General features: G+C 43.1%; 1 protein-coding gene across 1 annotated transcript; it reads left to right on the top strand.

Annotated features, from left to right (window-relative positions):
- Nucleotides 1-3,207: 3,207 nt before the first annotated feature.
- Nucleotides 3,208-14,395, top strand: TAF1A (TATA-box binding protein associated factor, RNA polymerase I subunit A). The gene is made up of 10 exons (XM_063391082.1): nt 3,208-3,465; nt 4,957-5,126; nt 5,943-6,056; nt 7,020-7,218; nt 7,889-8,019; nt 8,890-9,048; nt 10,118-10,184; nt 11,266-11,386; nt 12,396-12,556; nt 13,716-14,395. Exons 1-10 carry the CDS (start codon nt 3,327-3,329, stop codon nt 13,856-13,858), a joined length of 1,404 nt encoding a protein of 467 aa, XP_063247152.1. The 5' UTR covers nt 3,208-3,326; the 3' UTR covers nt 13,859-14,395.
- The last annotated feature ends 1,295 nt before the right edge of the window (nt 14,396-15,690 follow it).

The following is a 15,690-nucleotide window of genomic DNA, read 5'->3' as shown; positions in this document are numbered from 1 at the left end:
AAGAAGGAAGGTCCTGCCCCTTACCTGTGCGAGTTTCTCTAGCAGAGGATCGCTGGAGTAACAAGAACCTATAGAAAGGCTGTAGGTGCCGCCCTGTAAGGACACGACAGATGCGAACACGCACTTGGCTGCTCTCCTTCCTGCCCCGCCGAGCAGTTCTTGTCTCTGCTGCAGAGCAGCAGCCGCCACTTCCTCGGCGCCCTCCGAGAGTCTGAGGTTACAGCTGCGGTGCCGCGGGCGGAGGAGCTCATTCACCCGTGATGCCACTGGGGAAAGTGCTGGTTTCACAGCAGCCGGGAGCGCAGGGTTCCGCAGGCCTGGCTGTCCTCGCCGTTCTGCAGTTCAGCTTCCACTTGCTGGTACATTTTAGCTGTTGGGTACTTGTGCTACTCACAAGTGTGCCTGCACTTAGCATTGCCTTTTCGTCACATCCATCACCTCAATATTGCCTTAGAGATCTAAAATGGTAAAATGACAGCAGAAGTCACAATGCAGATGAACAAAACTTCCCTTTCTCTTTTTGTTATTTGTTCAGCATAGTAGCCTGAGTAGGCAAAGAGAATAAAAGGTGCAGCTGAGAAAGGACTGGTGACACAAGAGAACCCTCTTGCTGGTGAATCAAATCACCAAATTTTTCGGGTTTTTTTTCTACTTTCCAGAGCAAATTCTGAAGCTGCTCCCAAAATGAATAGGCACTCATAGAATGAATAGTCAAGGTGAATAATAATTTTTTTTTTGTGCTTGTCAAAGCAGCTGAGGGGTTTTTCAAGAGCTTTTTAAGAGCCCTTTTAAATGCTACATCTCAAGAGTTAGCAATTGCTGTTGCTAATTGCATGTGTTCCTCTTCCATCCTCAGGCCTATTGATTTTCACTCCAGACTCATTTCCACAGTCTCGCTGTACAAGGCCTTAGATCCAGGCTTAGTTGCTCCTGTGTAACCTCTGAGAAATATGTGTTTCATTTTCAGCACCCATCTAGAGCAGTTTAACATTTTAATCACACTATGAAAACGTGTCAAGGTAGAAACAGCTATTGGTACCTCTTTGCCCAGCATCCCATGGACACCCCGGCATTTCCTACAGTCCTGTGCATCCCCAGGACCCACATCCTACAGGAATGCAATGATTCATTCACCCACTGCTCGTGTGTGTTCTCCAGGCCTCATGCAGTATAGTGGCTGTAGCTCTCCTGCATTTTTGTGTTTCACATCTTAGAAAATGAGGTGATATCTATTTGCCGTCACTGATATTGGCTGATTAAAAGCTCCAAGAAAGCCTAACTCAGAAAATCTAGAAGCTTGTCACAATTTACAATATGGAAGTAAATACATTCAATTCACATTTTGTGATAACTGTATGAATGAAAGACAAGCATTCTTTCCTCGACATTAATATTTCTTGTTGTGTAATGCCCACATTATTAGATCACATTTCTTGTGAAGAAAGAGCTGTTTGGTTGTTTTCCATCAGTAAAAAATATCAAGCTTTTCCTTATTAAAGACCAAGATAAAAATGTAATGGTGTCTGTGGTTGTAAAGACAAGGGCAGGAAAGGGAGATGTGGAGAAAAATGAGATCACATACTTCTTGTGTAAGTCACTGCCTTTATTGTGCCATAACGAGTTGCTTGCAGTTGGTACACACCAGTTTACCACCGCAACTGTCAAATATTTCCTACCATTTCAAGTATTTCAGGGTAATAATGTAGCCACTTATTAACATACCCAGCTTTCCTCAAGGTGTGAAAGAAAAGAAAAATATATCATTTGGTTTGATTAAGGTGTTCCAGGCAAAATTTCCTTCCAGGCTTCAACCTCAAACTTGGAAGCAGGTATTCAGCTATGACTGTGGTCCCACTGTACATGAGGTATCTAACATTCATCTACTCTTACAAAGCAGTTCTCCTATTTCTTCTGCACTAAAATATCTACTAAAGTAGCAGATACCCATTAACAAGATAGTTGGCTAAATTTACCTAAGGATCAGGAAACACTCACTTATGTATGACACAGGAAAATAAAACTAACAAGCCAAAAGTAAATGTCCTTGCATGCAAAAGTGAGAACTTTTCCAAAAAAAACGGGGATAAATTGGATTCTGAAATTAGAATACTGAGCTAGCAGAAGATCAGAGGTGTTGTAGGAAGTGACATCAAACTTGGGGAACACTGGTGATCAACGAGGCACACAAGGTATAAATTATAAAGGACAGTCAAAGAGGATGGCAGTGATAAAGATGTGGTGCTGTGCAACAGTTTATTTTCATCAGTCAAGTAGGTTAGTTATCCATTAGTAACAATACTTAGGAACTGAAATGTTGGCCTTTATTGGACGAACACAGGATTAAAAATAAAGAAAACGCAAAGGGAAACTTCTGTTATCCCCACACTGATTTATTAAATACCATATTAAGGTATAACATTGAGGCTTAAGTGTTTAAATGCTGCAAACAACTGTTCTGCCTTGCACTACTCCTGACACTGGTTATTGATCACAGCTGAACCAGGACACTCTACCACACAAACCTTTAACCTGAACTCGTTTATTACTTACTCACCTTCCCATACTAGGGCAGTTCTGGAAAAAAAAAAAAAACAAAACAACAACAACAACAAAACCACAAAAAAAAAACCCAACAAAAATAAACCTCTGTGAGATCTTACGCGGTAAACTGGACTTTACACACATCAAAACAGTCCAGGGCAAATTCAGTTCCAAAGTGGTTTAAAAAACACAAGTTCCAGCACAAATTAGTATAAAACATCTAAGGCAGACAGATTCCCAAAATCCAGGTACTCTGCGGGAGCACAGGCAACATTACTGCTCTATAACCACAGGATTTTGATTCGGGATCTTTTCCTTCTGAAGAACTTTATGAGTTACGAAGGAACAGGAAAGCAGCCATACAGCTAATGCAAAGAGTGGAAGGAGGAGCTCGCTAATTTAGATTTAGAGTAACCAGTGCGTTAGGCACGGTTGTAGTCATGCCCTGATTGTGGAACACATAGAAATAAACACCTGCTGCCACACCGCTGCACACACAGCTGCCCCCGTGCTCCACCCCTGGCCGCCGTCCCTCCTTTCCCCCTCCCACAGGCAGAGGGACCCAGGGAATCTCTGCGGAGCCCCGCCCGCTCTTCCCCCCGCCCGCTCTCCCCTCATGGCGGCCGCGCCGCCCGCCCCCCCGCGCGCATGCGCATGCGCTGCTCCCGCCGCGCGCCTCCCGCGCCGCGGCGCCTGCCGGGAGCTCCCGTCCCGGCCCCGCGGGAAGCGCCGCCGGAGGGGCGGCCCGGCCCCGGCTGAGGCAGCGCCCTCGGCTCGGCCGCGCCATGGCCAGCTTCCTGGAGGAGGAGGATGAGGAGGCGCCGGCGGTGGTGGTGGCGGGGAAGAGAAGGAGGAGGAGGAGCTCCGCCTTTCGGGCCGCCTTGCAGCCGCCCCTTCACCTGCCCTTCCTGCCGCCGCAGCCGGGTAAGGGCGGAGCGGCTGTGCGTCCTCTGTGTGAGCTCCTGCGTGCTGCCGTGGGAGTGGTGGCACAGAGTTTCAGCTTTTATCCGGCGAATAGTCCGCTAGCGCCGGGAAAGAGGTTCGAAATAGCCGTAGTTATGTTATGAGCCTTGCGGGCAGGAGGGGCATTGGGATATCCGTGGAGTAATTGGGAAGGGCATCGCCAGCAGGTCGAGGGAGGGATCCAGCCCCTCTGCTCAGCCCTGATGAGGCACATCTGGAATGCTGTGTCCAGTTCTGGGCTCCTCGAGACAGGAGAAACGTGGAGCTGCCGGAGCGAGTCCAGCGGAGGGCACCAAGGGTGATTCGGGGTCTGGAACATCTCCTGTGAGGAGAGACTGAGGGAGCTGGGCCTCTTTAGTCTGGAGAAGTGTGAGAGGGGATTCCATTAATGCATACAAATATCTCAAAGGCAGGTGCCAAGGGGATGATGCCAGACTTTCCAGTGGTGCCCAGCCACAGGACATGGTGCAGTGGCCATAAACTAAAGCACAAGAAGTTTCACCTCAGCATGAGGAGATCTTGACACTGAGGCTGGCAGGGCACTGGAACAGACTGCCCAGGGCATTTGTGGAGTCTCCCTCTCTGGAGATTTTCAAACCCCACCTGGACACGTTCCTGTGTCACCTGCTCCAGGTGACCCTGCCTTGGCAGAGGGTTGGACTGGATGATCTCCAGAGTTCCCTTCCAACCCAAATGGTTCTGTGCCTACCTGATTTAGACATTGTTTGAATTATTCCTTTGCCTATGGCATCCAGGTAGGAGGTGTCTTGGTGAGGTCTTCATGTGCCTTCAGGTGGCTTTTTATGGATAAGCATTGTTGTGGGGTCATACAGTTGTGAGCTTTAAACAGACTTCTTGGGAATGAAGTTTCAGTTTCGTACTGGTTTCAGTAGAAATTGACCTGCTATTGATATAAAAAGGCCAAGTGGCCTCTTTGCAGCCTTGTACTCAAATAAGAGTAATTCTCTATGTTTATCTTTGTGGGAATTGCTTAGCCTTTGGTACTGGAATGGTCTGGTTTTTTGTGTGCATGCAAATCTGCAGCACTGTGGGATCACAAATTTAGGTGGTGATTAATCAAGTGAAGAGAGTAGTCCCCAAAATATGACAAAATGTACTGTGAAGTTGTCAAAGCACCATGGCTCCTTGATTCTAGCAGGGCAGTAGTGTGAGACAATTGGCTATGCAGTGTTTCAGATGAATGGAAATTTCAAGCACAGCTGTGTGCTGCTTATGGAAGATGTCACTTCATATCACATTTCCAGCTTTTCCCATAGTCTTGCTTCCCTGTGGACTAACAGATGTGTTTATTTTCAAAACCACAGAGCTTAAGATGACTCTCTGTAGTGTCCACACAGGAAAGACGCTGAAATGGAGAGCATGTGGCTGTGTGAATAGGGGCTGTGACAGCTGTGGGCTTGGTTGATTTTTGTTTGTTTTTTGTTTGTTTAGTATCTTCCAATGAACACAAGTCAAACTTCAAGAAGAGCAAGGAAGCATGTTTAAGTTACATTCAGGATGCCTTGCTCCAAAAGCAGTGGAAAAGAGCTGCAGAGTTCCTGAGCTGCTATGTCGAGTCACTAGAGAAGGATTATTCCAGAGAACACATTGGGCCATCAGAGGTAAGCCCATATCCCTTACCTGGGTTCTTTTGCAGTTGAAAAAATACTGGCAAAGCAGCATCTGTGTACTTCAGGACCAATATCTGCCTTAATTAGCTAATCACAGGCTTGGTTTTTATTTTAAATAGCTCCTTGACACAACAGAAGAGAACTTGACTTTGCATAAGTTTACTCCCTCAACAGTTTATCTGTGAAAAGCCCAAGTAGTCTTCTAAAATGGAGAAGCAGTAAATGTGTTTGTTTCTGGCATGCCATCAGTCAGAATCTGTTTGCGAGTTGGTGGTTTATTTAGGTTGTTACAGCTCTTCCAGGAGCTGCAAATCTCCTTGCAGGCGTTGAGATGGAAGCAGGTGGAGGGAAAAGATCAGAGCTTTTGAATAAATGGAGTACTTGAAACTGGCTAGCTTGCAGACCTTGGAAACAAGTGCATGCAGTTGGGGAGCTACATCAGCTTGGAAATAATCTTTGTGTGGAGTTCGAAGAGCTGTGTATTCCTGGTGTGTTAGGGGGGTTGTATCAAAGAAGAACAGAATGTTTCAGTAAGGGAGGAGGAACCCTCTGGTGTGCAGCTTCCATAAGCTCTCCTGGAGTGCTGCATTTATAATGAGCCATTCTGAACCACCCACTGAACGACTCTAAAAGTCCCACTGGAGGAGTAGGTAGGTTCCTAGAGCAGTAGCTAGTGCTTTGTAGTATTTTTTATTTACAGTTCACATGTACATTTTCCTACAGTAAGTTTGATTAGACTGTATATGTGGTATCTGTTGCCATTTTTGTACTAAGGTTGGTTTTGATTTTCTTTCTCCCCATTAATAGATGATTTGGAGAATAGGAACTGAAATTTTGTGGCATCATTCCCAAAGCAGCATGAAAGAGTTCAACTGTTTCATGGAACAGATGAAAACTTTAGGAGTAAAAAGGTACTTGAAGGTGAGTGTACATAAAGCAGCCCTGATGATTTTTCACATTTACCTGAACACTTACATTCCAAATCTCTTTTGAAATGTATTACTGACATTAGTGTCAAAAAACAAAAACCTCAAACCCAACATTTGAATTACCAATTGTGTATTTGAAGGTTATTTTATACCTAACCTTGTCTCATTTGGTCTGTATGTTTGATCACAGATGCATGTTCTCAGTCCTTAGAAGTGCTTAAAAACCTTTTAATTAAACTTTTCATTTGAATTTAAAACAGTCAAATTCATTTTCATGCATGTCCCAATGACATGTAGATACAAGTAATTACCTGCCAAGTTTTATTTCCAGTCTTCAGTTTGAACAGTGTGCTCCTACTAAACATTTGTACTTAAATTTTGCCTCATTACCCTCTCACTTTTGAGTAGCTAATCTGATTATAAAATTGTATATTGTGCACACCTGTGTCACACAGCTGTAAGGTTTTTTTTATGTTTTTTTTTCCTGTGGTGCCTCATTCAAACCTGTATTGTTTTGGTTTCCTTGTCTGTTTCTCTTTTGGGATGGTGCTTCTGTATTTTATTATGTTCTTAAGGGTTTTCAAAAGAATTTCCCTGCAAGGGTTTTGTGGAGCTAACTGAAGGTTTAGGCTTTTATCTTATGATACCAAATCAACATGGTAGGGTGGTAGGACATCCCTCTTTCAGGTGCTCTGAAAAATCAGCAAATGCAGCCCAGCTGGGTTTCCTCAGGTCATTTTTGGATCTTCTGAAACAGGTACAGCACTTGTTAAAGACAAGCAGGTGTTTGAGACAACACAAATAATTTTAATTCTTCATTACCTGTGTTGGGAATATTTTATGGATGTCAGTAAGTCTCCTCTTTCTGTGCACATGTGTGCAGAACTTTGCTGTATTGCTGAGAATCTCTGCATTTGAGTGTGAAACGCTGTGGTTTGGACTCTTTGGGTTGCAGGTCTGCTTGGAGCATGTCTTTCATCTCCTCTGTAATGGGCAAATAGATGAAGCCTACCAGAACCTGTCCCTGGCAGAAAGCTGGAGGTTTGGAGAGCAAACAGCCATTCAGGACAAGGAAATGAAGCTGATTCAGGCTTACAGGGGCCTCTTGGACTACTACAGCTGGTCTAAGCAGAAGAGCATCCTGTTAGAGCATGGTAAGTGTTTTCTGGATTGAGCTGTAGCTTCTGCTTGCTCATGCAGATGCCACGGTTTGCAGTGACACCTTTTCCTTTGCTAGACTTCAGTGTGTGATGGTGTGGCTGCTGCAGAACTCTGTATCAGCACTGATGGTGCTGCCAGAAGAGCACCTTCTGAAGTGCCCTGAGATTCTGTTCTGGAACTCTCTCCCCATGTCCAGCATTCCCATGCATTCCCTTAAAGCAGTGACTTAATAGGTGTGCAAATGCTTGCCTGCTGCGGGAAAGCCCTCACCACTTGTGTTTGAATTTCAGTTTCCTTAAAGGTGTGGAAGTTGCTACGTGTGTCACACCTGGTTCTGTGGATACTTACTGGCAGTGTTTTATCACTTACACTGGATCTTCTGTTTCTCTGAAAACCAGATGTTGAATTTGGATTATGGATTTTGTGCTGGTAGCCTCTTCTCTTGGAGTACAACTCATTGTGCTCCATAGGTTGAAATTGATTATAAATTTGAATGAGGAACAGTGAAAATTTCTTGTTTCAATACTGAGGAGTCTTTTCTTAAAAGCTCTCTGACTGGAGTCCTTGCTTAGCAAGATGTGCTCATCCCTTAGGTGAAGTAGGTCAGGATCCCTGTGCTTGGCAGAGTTAATAACTTTGCAATTCTCCTTTGTGTTTTGGTAGGTGAGGATGGATTTTCAGACTTGGCTGTTGAGCAGGAAATGCACGGTTACTTCCGGAAGGCAGCAGTGAACTTGAAGGAGATTATTAAAATACCTGGAGTCTGGGACATCTTTGTGAAATGCTACGTGGATGTAAGGGCATGTTTTACACATGGCTTCCTTTTGTTTCCCTGTCTAATTTTCATTAAGAGGCCCATATGCAGACTATTTTCTGTGTGTGTGAGTGAAAACAAAGTATTTCAAAAGCAACACATTTGTATGTGCAAGTCACTGGCTTTGACGTAGAGCACACTGTACTGGTAGAGCTGCAGAGCCTGAACAGAGTACAAAAAGAACTTTTATCTGTCCATTGTCAAGAAAAAGAAATAGACAAACAGTTTACGTGTTTTGTTTCTGTGGTGCTGCAGAAATTGGAGCATAGCTGCTTTAGTTTAAATTCCTGAAAACACTTTCTCTGATTTTTGGCAGGGCAGTGTTTTCTCTGGAGATATGAAATGTTAGAGATGCCAGATATGTGGCCCCTCTGTATTTCGGTTTGGGTTTTTTAAATATCTGCTTAGGATTTGTAATTAAGAATTAATAATTTTAAAGAGATCTTCTACTTTTTGTAAACACTGCTAGTCTCTGACTTCTCTAACCATGTCTTAAGAATTCAGACCAAGCTGCTCCTTGGTGCTGGCATCTGCTGAGTTCTGTCTTTAGAGAAGTGGCAGGTGCCTTCAGCATCTCTTTCCAGTGAGCAAGTACTGGTAATCCTTTGACAATTAAATAGGTGTTAAGGCATTTTCTCCCAGAGTGGCTTCTGTGTGTGAATTCTTGCCTCTCTGTGCTGAGAGTAGCCAGTAAAACTAAGACAGGCGGGTCTGTAATTATCCAATATGCATTATCTTCTGTGCTCTCAGATACAGACTGTGCTATTGGATGGCTCTGTGGCAGTCCAAAATTAGCTGTGAGAGCTTGGTTGCCTGTATCTGACAAACTAATGACAGAATTGACTTGCAGTTGTTGGAGTTCTATGGAGACCACAACGAGGCCCGCCAAGTGTTAAATGAGTATGCCTACAACTCCAAATTCCCTGCCAACCCCAATGCTCATGTCTACCTCTATCAGTTCCTCAAGAGGCAGGGTGAATCGAAGAAATCCCTCGTATCTGCACTGAAGGTAGGTATCCCTTAGGAGATATCAATCTGTGTCAGTCATGTGGTGGCCTGACAGCTCTGTAACATTACTTATCCCATTGTATTCTTTGTGGGAAGTGGAGAGTTAGAGGGAAGTTAGTGGGAGGGAGCAGAATCCTTTACTGTCCTTGAATTCCAGTTCTTGTTTTGCCTTTAACTGGTACATCATATCACTTAAAGTCAGTAAGCAAGCTCAGAGAACATATTCACATGGTTCCAGAAGTCTGTATCAGCAATTTTGTGCATAGCATGCATTGATTTCTCTTACTGTTTGATCTTTACAATATTGTACAAATCATTAACTGCCTGCTCTTTCACATATTGATCCTGCCTAGCAATTACTTTCTTTTCTTTTTTTCAGTGAGCTGTGCATTAAAGCTAAAAGTTAATGTCAGCTGGTTGTTGGCAGACAAGACTATGTTGGGTTAAGCTTTTAAATTCCTGCTTTCCTTGCCCTTGGTACTGCTTGCAAACCGTGTTTGGCCACTTGATGTCACTAATGGGCTTTTGTTAGTGCAAGTGTGGTTTAAAACCAGGTTTGTAATGCTGTTTTGTTGCTTTAGACTTTGAAACTGTAGCAGATTTGTATGAAGTTCTCCTGGGTGCATTTTAGCAGTGGCTTTAGACATGAGTCTCTTATAGAACAGAGATAAATCATAGAAGTGGTTTGATAAGTCCAGAAACTGATCCAGTGCACAGAGCAGTGGACAGGGGATCTAGAACTGTCCTAGACAAAGTCACAAAATGACATTGCCTTGACAAAAGGGGGCACTGGATATGGATTTGGGCTGCTCCTTCAGAATGGTGTACTTGCCACATGCAGTGTTTGTCAGCAGCCATCAAGGTATTTTATTTATCCATGGTGTCACAGATGTGCCAAATGAACCTGGAGATCCATTCTTTAAATAAAGGCACCAAAGGAGCAGATTGCTTAATTTGTTGAACTAAAAGCACTCAAAGCTCTGAAGCCCGTGCTTTTCTTGGTCAGGTAGAAGTCTTCAAAAGCTTTCACATCAAAATAGCCTGTCTGGGTTTTGTCTTTTATTTTTCAGATATTGCATGATATTGTTCCTTCACATGAACTAATGACAGATTTTAATACCATGCTTCAAAAATCAAGTAAGTCTTTACATTTGTTCATTTATGCTACTTTCAGAAAACTATTCCGGGTTACCCTACAGCCCTCTTTCTGCTTTTGAAAGTAGTTTTGTTTCTTAAGAAATAATCCCAAAAAAACAACTCAAATCCCAACTTTCCAATCACCATAACCTCTTAGTTGGATGTATGAGCAGTCATTTACAAACTTGTGTAAACAACTGTCTTTCTCATTTTAAAGGCTGAGCAAAGCAAACTGTTGTAAGGCACAGGCAGGATCTGAAAAATAACTTTTTTTAGGCACCTTGCTCCGAATTCCAAGGTCTTCATTCCATTTTGGGGATCTCTGTTTTATTTATTCTTTTTTTTCTTGGAATAGATCTCTTCTTTAGTTCATTGTTTCTGATCAAACATCAAAATTTTCCTTCTCTTTAAGGGAGCATTACCTTCAAGCTGGTAGGAAAATCTTCCAGTTTGAAGACTATTTTTTTCCCATGATGATCAATTGTATTCCAAGCTGTCTTCTTGTGGCTTGACCAACAGGTCAACAGATTGGTGAAATGTGCATAAATAAAGGTTGTTCTGATATAAGGGTTAATGGCTTTAAACTGACAGGGGGAGGTTTAGAAGAGATTTGGGGAGGAAATTCTTGATTGTCAGGGTGGTGAGGCACTGGCACAGGTTGCCCAGAGAAGCTGTGGATTCCCATAGCCCCATCCCTGGAAGTGTTCAGGCAGGATGGATGGGGCTCTGAATAACCTGGACTAGTGGAAGGTGTCCCTGCCCATGGCAGGGGTTTGGAACCTGATGATTTTTGAGGTCTTCTCCAACCCAAACCATTCTATGATTCTTCTTTGTGAGTGGGAAAATAGACCTTTTGTCTGAAACCTCCTTTTTCAGTTCATATGTGACACATTTGCCAACTTTCCGTAACTAATGAGAACAATCTTGAGTTTTTAAAGAAACTTATACCAATGAACATAACTTATGTTTAAAGTACCAGCATTTAGGGGGGCAGAATGGAGAACTGTGCCTTTCACTTTTGTCTTACTAACGAGTTTGTCCTGATCTGTGTAATTAATTAATCAGCCTCATCTTTTTCCAGAGAAAAGAAAAAAACGTCGACTGGGCCTAGAAGTTATTTTTGCAGCCTTGGATTATGCTGGCTGGAAAGAAAATGCAAAAGCATGGAGCTGTTTGGCAAGACAGGTGAAACAGATTGTAATGTAAGTAGCTCTGGTGCCGTGTGTTGAAACAGATGTGCCAAGTCTCCACCTTTGGGCACTGGGCACAGTGACCCTCTGTGCTCTAACTTTGCCTTCATTCGTGCCTTTCATGCACGACTTCAGAGTATCTTGAAATATACTGGGCATCTTGGTTACTGTATGGGAATGTCCCTTCCCTGTTGCAGAGAGTTTCATAGAATCCTAGAATTAAGGAGCAGTGTAGTGGGATGACCATGGCTGGGTGCCAGGCCCCCACCAAAGCTGCTCTGTCCCTGCCCTCTGCAACTGGACAGGGAGAGAAAATATGACCAAGTGTTCATGGCTTGAGAGAAGGACAGAGAGACACCACTCACCCAATACTGTATTGGGCAAATCAGACCCAGGGCCTCACCATCAGAGTGAAGCATTTCTTCCTAATATCTAATCTAAACCTGTCCTTTACCAGCTTAAAGCCATTCCTCCTTGTCCTGTCTCCAGCTACCCTTGCAAACACTCCCTCTTCATGTTTCTTGTAGGTTCCCTTGAGGGGCTGGAAGGAGTTTGTGTTGCTGAAATGCTTGGTTTGAGGGTGTTACTGCCTAACAGTAATAACTGTTTGGGATAAGTTAGTCTTTGAGTATGGCTGGAGTAACACAAACCTTTCCTCAGGACACAGCAATCCCTTCATACTACTCATTTATTGACAAACCTGGAGAAACTTCCATACTACTATTGACAAACTGGCACACAAGTGAAAGGCTTGCTTCATTTTACACCATAATCTCTCTTATTGCCAAGGCTTGGTATGACTGCTAGAGTTCACTTCCAGCCTCACAAGTGTTGCCAGGGAGTAAAAAATCATTAGTTTTATGTAAAAATGCTTGTATTAGTGTTTTGGTTTCAGTATAAAGTCAGTGTGTCTAGGTTGGCAATTTGGGAGATTTGTGGCAAGCTTATAACATTCAGTGTCTCCTAATAATCTTTCCATCACAATTTAACCTTTTCTGTGGCTTGTTTAACCTTTTCCCAGCTCTAAGAAGCATCTTGACTGGATCAAGCAAGAGTGGAACTCCAGGAAGGACTGGTGGCCAGCCTTCCACTTTAGCCGTTACTTGGCAAAAATGAATTGGCAGGAAAATAAAAACCTTTCATATGAAAAAGCTCTGGTGGCTGGAATCCTGCTGGGAAAAGGTATAAATTTTGTTTCTTGTTTTCACTGCATAGAACAGAAATAATGTCTCGTTCTAGCCCTAATGACATGGGATGCAGCTGATCTGCTGCCTGGAAGAAATGCAGCTTCTTTCTTCTAAAAAAGATTCTTGTCTTTGGAGCTGAACGTGAAAGGTGTTTAAATTGGGTTGATATTTAACAGTGAGGCAGCTGGTCTTATCATGGTTTAGAATTCAGTTTTATCTGGCCTTGTTGAGCAGCCACAATACTATTTGTCTGGTTTGACCTTCAAACCATAACTCCAAAAATGCACAACACCTCCTGAGGGAATATTGTGAGGACTGCAGGGAGTTTGCTTGCTGGCTGCCAGCCCAGGCAGTGTCTCAGCAATACTGGGGGTCAGCTGGTCATTAAGGACCACGGGGATGTGCTAATGCAGGAAGGAGGAGGGAGGGGCTTGAATGAAAACCATCAGCAGTTTGGTAAGAAGGTGAAGATCATTACTTCTTTAGTGGCATGATTTGAAATGCTGCCAAAACCAAGGGGAGGATCAGGCCAAGAATCAGCTGCTAAATTGAGAATGGGAATATGGTGTGGAGATAGTGGCTTGTGCACTGGTTTGGACTTCTGGTTGATTGGCAACTTCTTCACTGTCAGCTTTTTTATAACTTTTTCTTCTGCTTTTCATATTGTTTCTCATATTGGAAGCTCTTTGGTATTTTTTGTTTTGCTTTCAGTAGTATCAGATATCTCCCTTTTATTTGCAGATGGTTAATAAAATCATTCCAGTTCACATTTTCTTGAATGAATTTTCAGTACTTAATGGTGTCAATGTGAGCCTCTATTTTCCTTCTCCAGTATAATAAATTATTGTATGATACCAGTGCTGCTTTCACACTCGTGAAATTTTACTTTCTGATCTAATTTGCAGAGCAAAAATGAAAGAGAAAAAGTATTTTGCAAGATAACAGGCATTTAGATATATGTAGAGTTTGCTGGGCTAAGTGAGGATAGATTATTTAGTGCTGGAGTTATGTTTCTAATGAGTATGTCTTGGAGTTTAATACCTTTAACTACTGAAAAGTTTCTTAGCTGTTTGCATATTATTTAAACAATGAAAGCATTTTGTATTTGCTTGTATCATGGTATAACTTAGTGTTGGGTCTTTTTCTTTCCTTAGGTTGTAAATACTTTAAATATGTGTCCCACCAAGGCTGCAAAGCTCAGCTGAAAAGGTTTCGGATGCTGAAGAAGTTTATGAACAGGCACAATCTCGTCTACCTGAGAGTATCTGGTCCTCCAGATTCCTCTGTTCAGCCTTGATGAGGTGTCCTTAAGGTTCTTGGTGTACTTTTTCCTCTCTGTAAAACTGACTTCTGTGTTGGTGCTACTCCAAAACTTCTAGGCAGACCCTATTGATACAGTACTAGACTTTTTTTTTTACTATATTTATGTAAAACCATGTTGGTTTGTATTTGTTTTATAATAAAATGAGTATAAATCAACTGATAATGTCAAAGAATTTCTGTAATGTTACTCTCATATTTGTGTGAAATGCAAACAGTGTTGATTTCAAATACACCTTGAAAGAGCAGAGGCACAGAAATACAGAGACATTCTCTACCTGCTGGAAGAGACTTTTTTTTGCAGTCATGCCCATGAGTTGAAATATGCAGTGTTGCTGTGTTTGTGAAGCAAATGTTGATGTGTTATCACAAACCAGAATTCCAGTTTGCTTGAAAACAATAACAAAATGGTTCCCATGTACTACTTCTGTTTTAATGCCAGATCTGTGGAATTCTGGAGGGTGAAGTGTTTGAACCTCCCTCTGGGATTGAAATAAAGATGTCTTTAGCAGCAGAGTAGCTTATGGATAAGTACAGCTGTGCTTTTAAAAACTCAGTGTTTATCTGGGATTTTGCTCTGGGTTCACAAGGGTCTTGTGAGAAGTCTTTAATCCAACATGTCTTAAACATTAAGTGAAATACTTGCTGTAACTATGTTTTGTTAAAGGCAAGTACTCATCATTCCCAACCCTAGTGCTCATTTACTCTGCCTCCCTGAGAATGCTGCTGCCTCACTGTGTAATAGTCAGGGAGTTGTGTTGAAGATCTTCAACTGGGTTTGGACTGTTTTAATTTAGATTGTGAAGTTTCAAGATGTTCTTGCCCAGCATCCCATAAGGTGTCCCCCAGCCCTGGGAAGCAACCCCTCCTTAGGTGAGAGATGATCCAAACTTGCTCCCAGTGTCCACCTCACTGGGGTTCATGCCCAGACATGGGTCTAAAGCTGTCCTGGGACAGCCCTGGCAGGCAACTAGGTGTCCCTTCCCTTCCAGACACATGGTGTCCCTTCCCTTGAGTCTTTAATTTGGCTTCTTGTCTGCCATTGTCCCCCTCTGAACTTGTAAAGGTGACTGTGATGGGCTGGTGACTCTCCTGTGATGACCCTGAGAGCATCCCAGCAGGGTGTAACTTGGGCTTCCCCCTTCCTTCCAATGTCTGCCTGTGTTCCTTTGTGGGTGTGCAGAGGAGCTTTTATCATTAACCCAACACAAGCAGTTTAAAAGCTGAATGCTGGAAGCCCTGGAGCTTGGTGAGAGCTCCCGTGTAATTTCCTTCTGTCCCCTCAGCTTCCTGTGGGAGATGTGTGTGCCTTGCAGCAGTTGAGACTCTTGAGGAAGAAATGTGCAACAAAGCATCAGAGGTTGGGGTGGAGATAAGGAGAGTGAGAAGATAAAGAGGAGCTTGATGTCTGAAAAATCTGCTAATCCACTGTGGTGCTTCCAGCTTTCTCCTGTGACCTCTGGAAGCAGGATTGCTGTGGGGGATGATCTCCTCAGGTGCTAGAACTATCATGCTGCAGTCAGCAAGTACAAGAGCACAGTCACAGCTTTAGTGTAACTGTCCCGAGCATTGCTCTTTCATGTCCTGCAAGAATCTTGCTGTGTCCTGACACCACAGTACTCACACCTGAGACAGACCAGCAGATCACTAATGTGGAGTCAAATTCCTGTGCAAATTGCCCTATGCCTACTGTGTTTTCAAGCCTGTGTGTTGTACCTTGAATGTGGTAACTCTTACTGGATTGCAATGGTTGTCTTTGGATTTGAATTCTGTGCCCTAGATTTGGTTTTCCTATCAATTTTCTTCCCC

Source organism: Prinia subflava, chromosome 2, assembly GCF_021018805.1.
Source record: "Prinia subflava isolate CZ2003 ecotype Zambia chromosome 2, Cam_Psub_1.2, whole genome shotgun sequence".
Lineage (NCBI taxonomy): Eukaryota > Metazoa > Chordata > Aves > Passeriformes > Cisticolidae > Prinia > Prinia subflava.
The sequence above is the reverse complement of the archived record's forward strand: the minus strand, read 5'-3'. Positions and strand labels throughout refer to the sequence as shown.

Coding starts and splice junctions, on each gene's coding strand:
- TAF1A (XM_063391082.1), top strand. CDS start 3,327: ATGGCCAGCTTCCTGGAGGAGGAGGATGAGGAGGCGCCGGCGGTGGTG. Junction 3,466..4,956: donor CTTCCTGCCGCCGCAGCCGG/GTAAGGGCGGAG, acceptor TTGTTTGTTTAG/TATCTTCCAATGAACACAAG. Junction 10,185..11,265: donor TACCATGCTTCAAAAATCAA/GTAAGTCTTTAC, acceptor ATCTTTTTCCAG/AGAAAAGAAAAAAACGTCGA.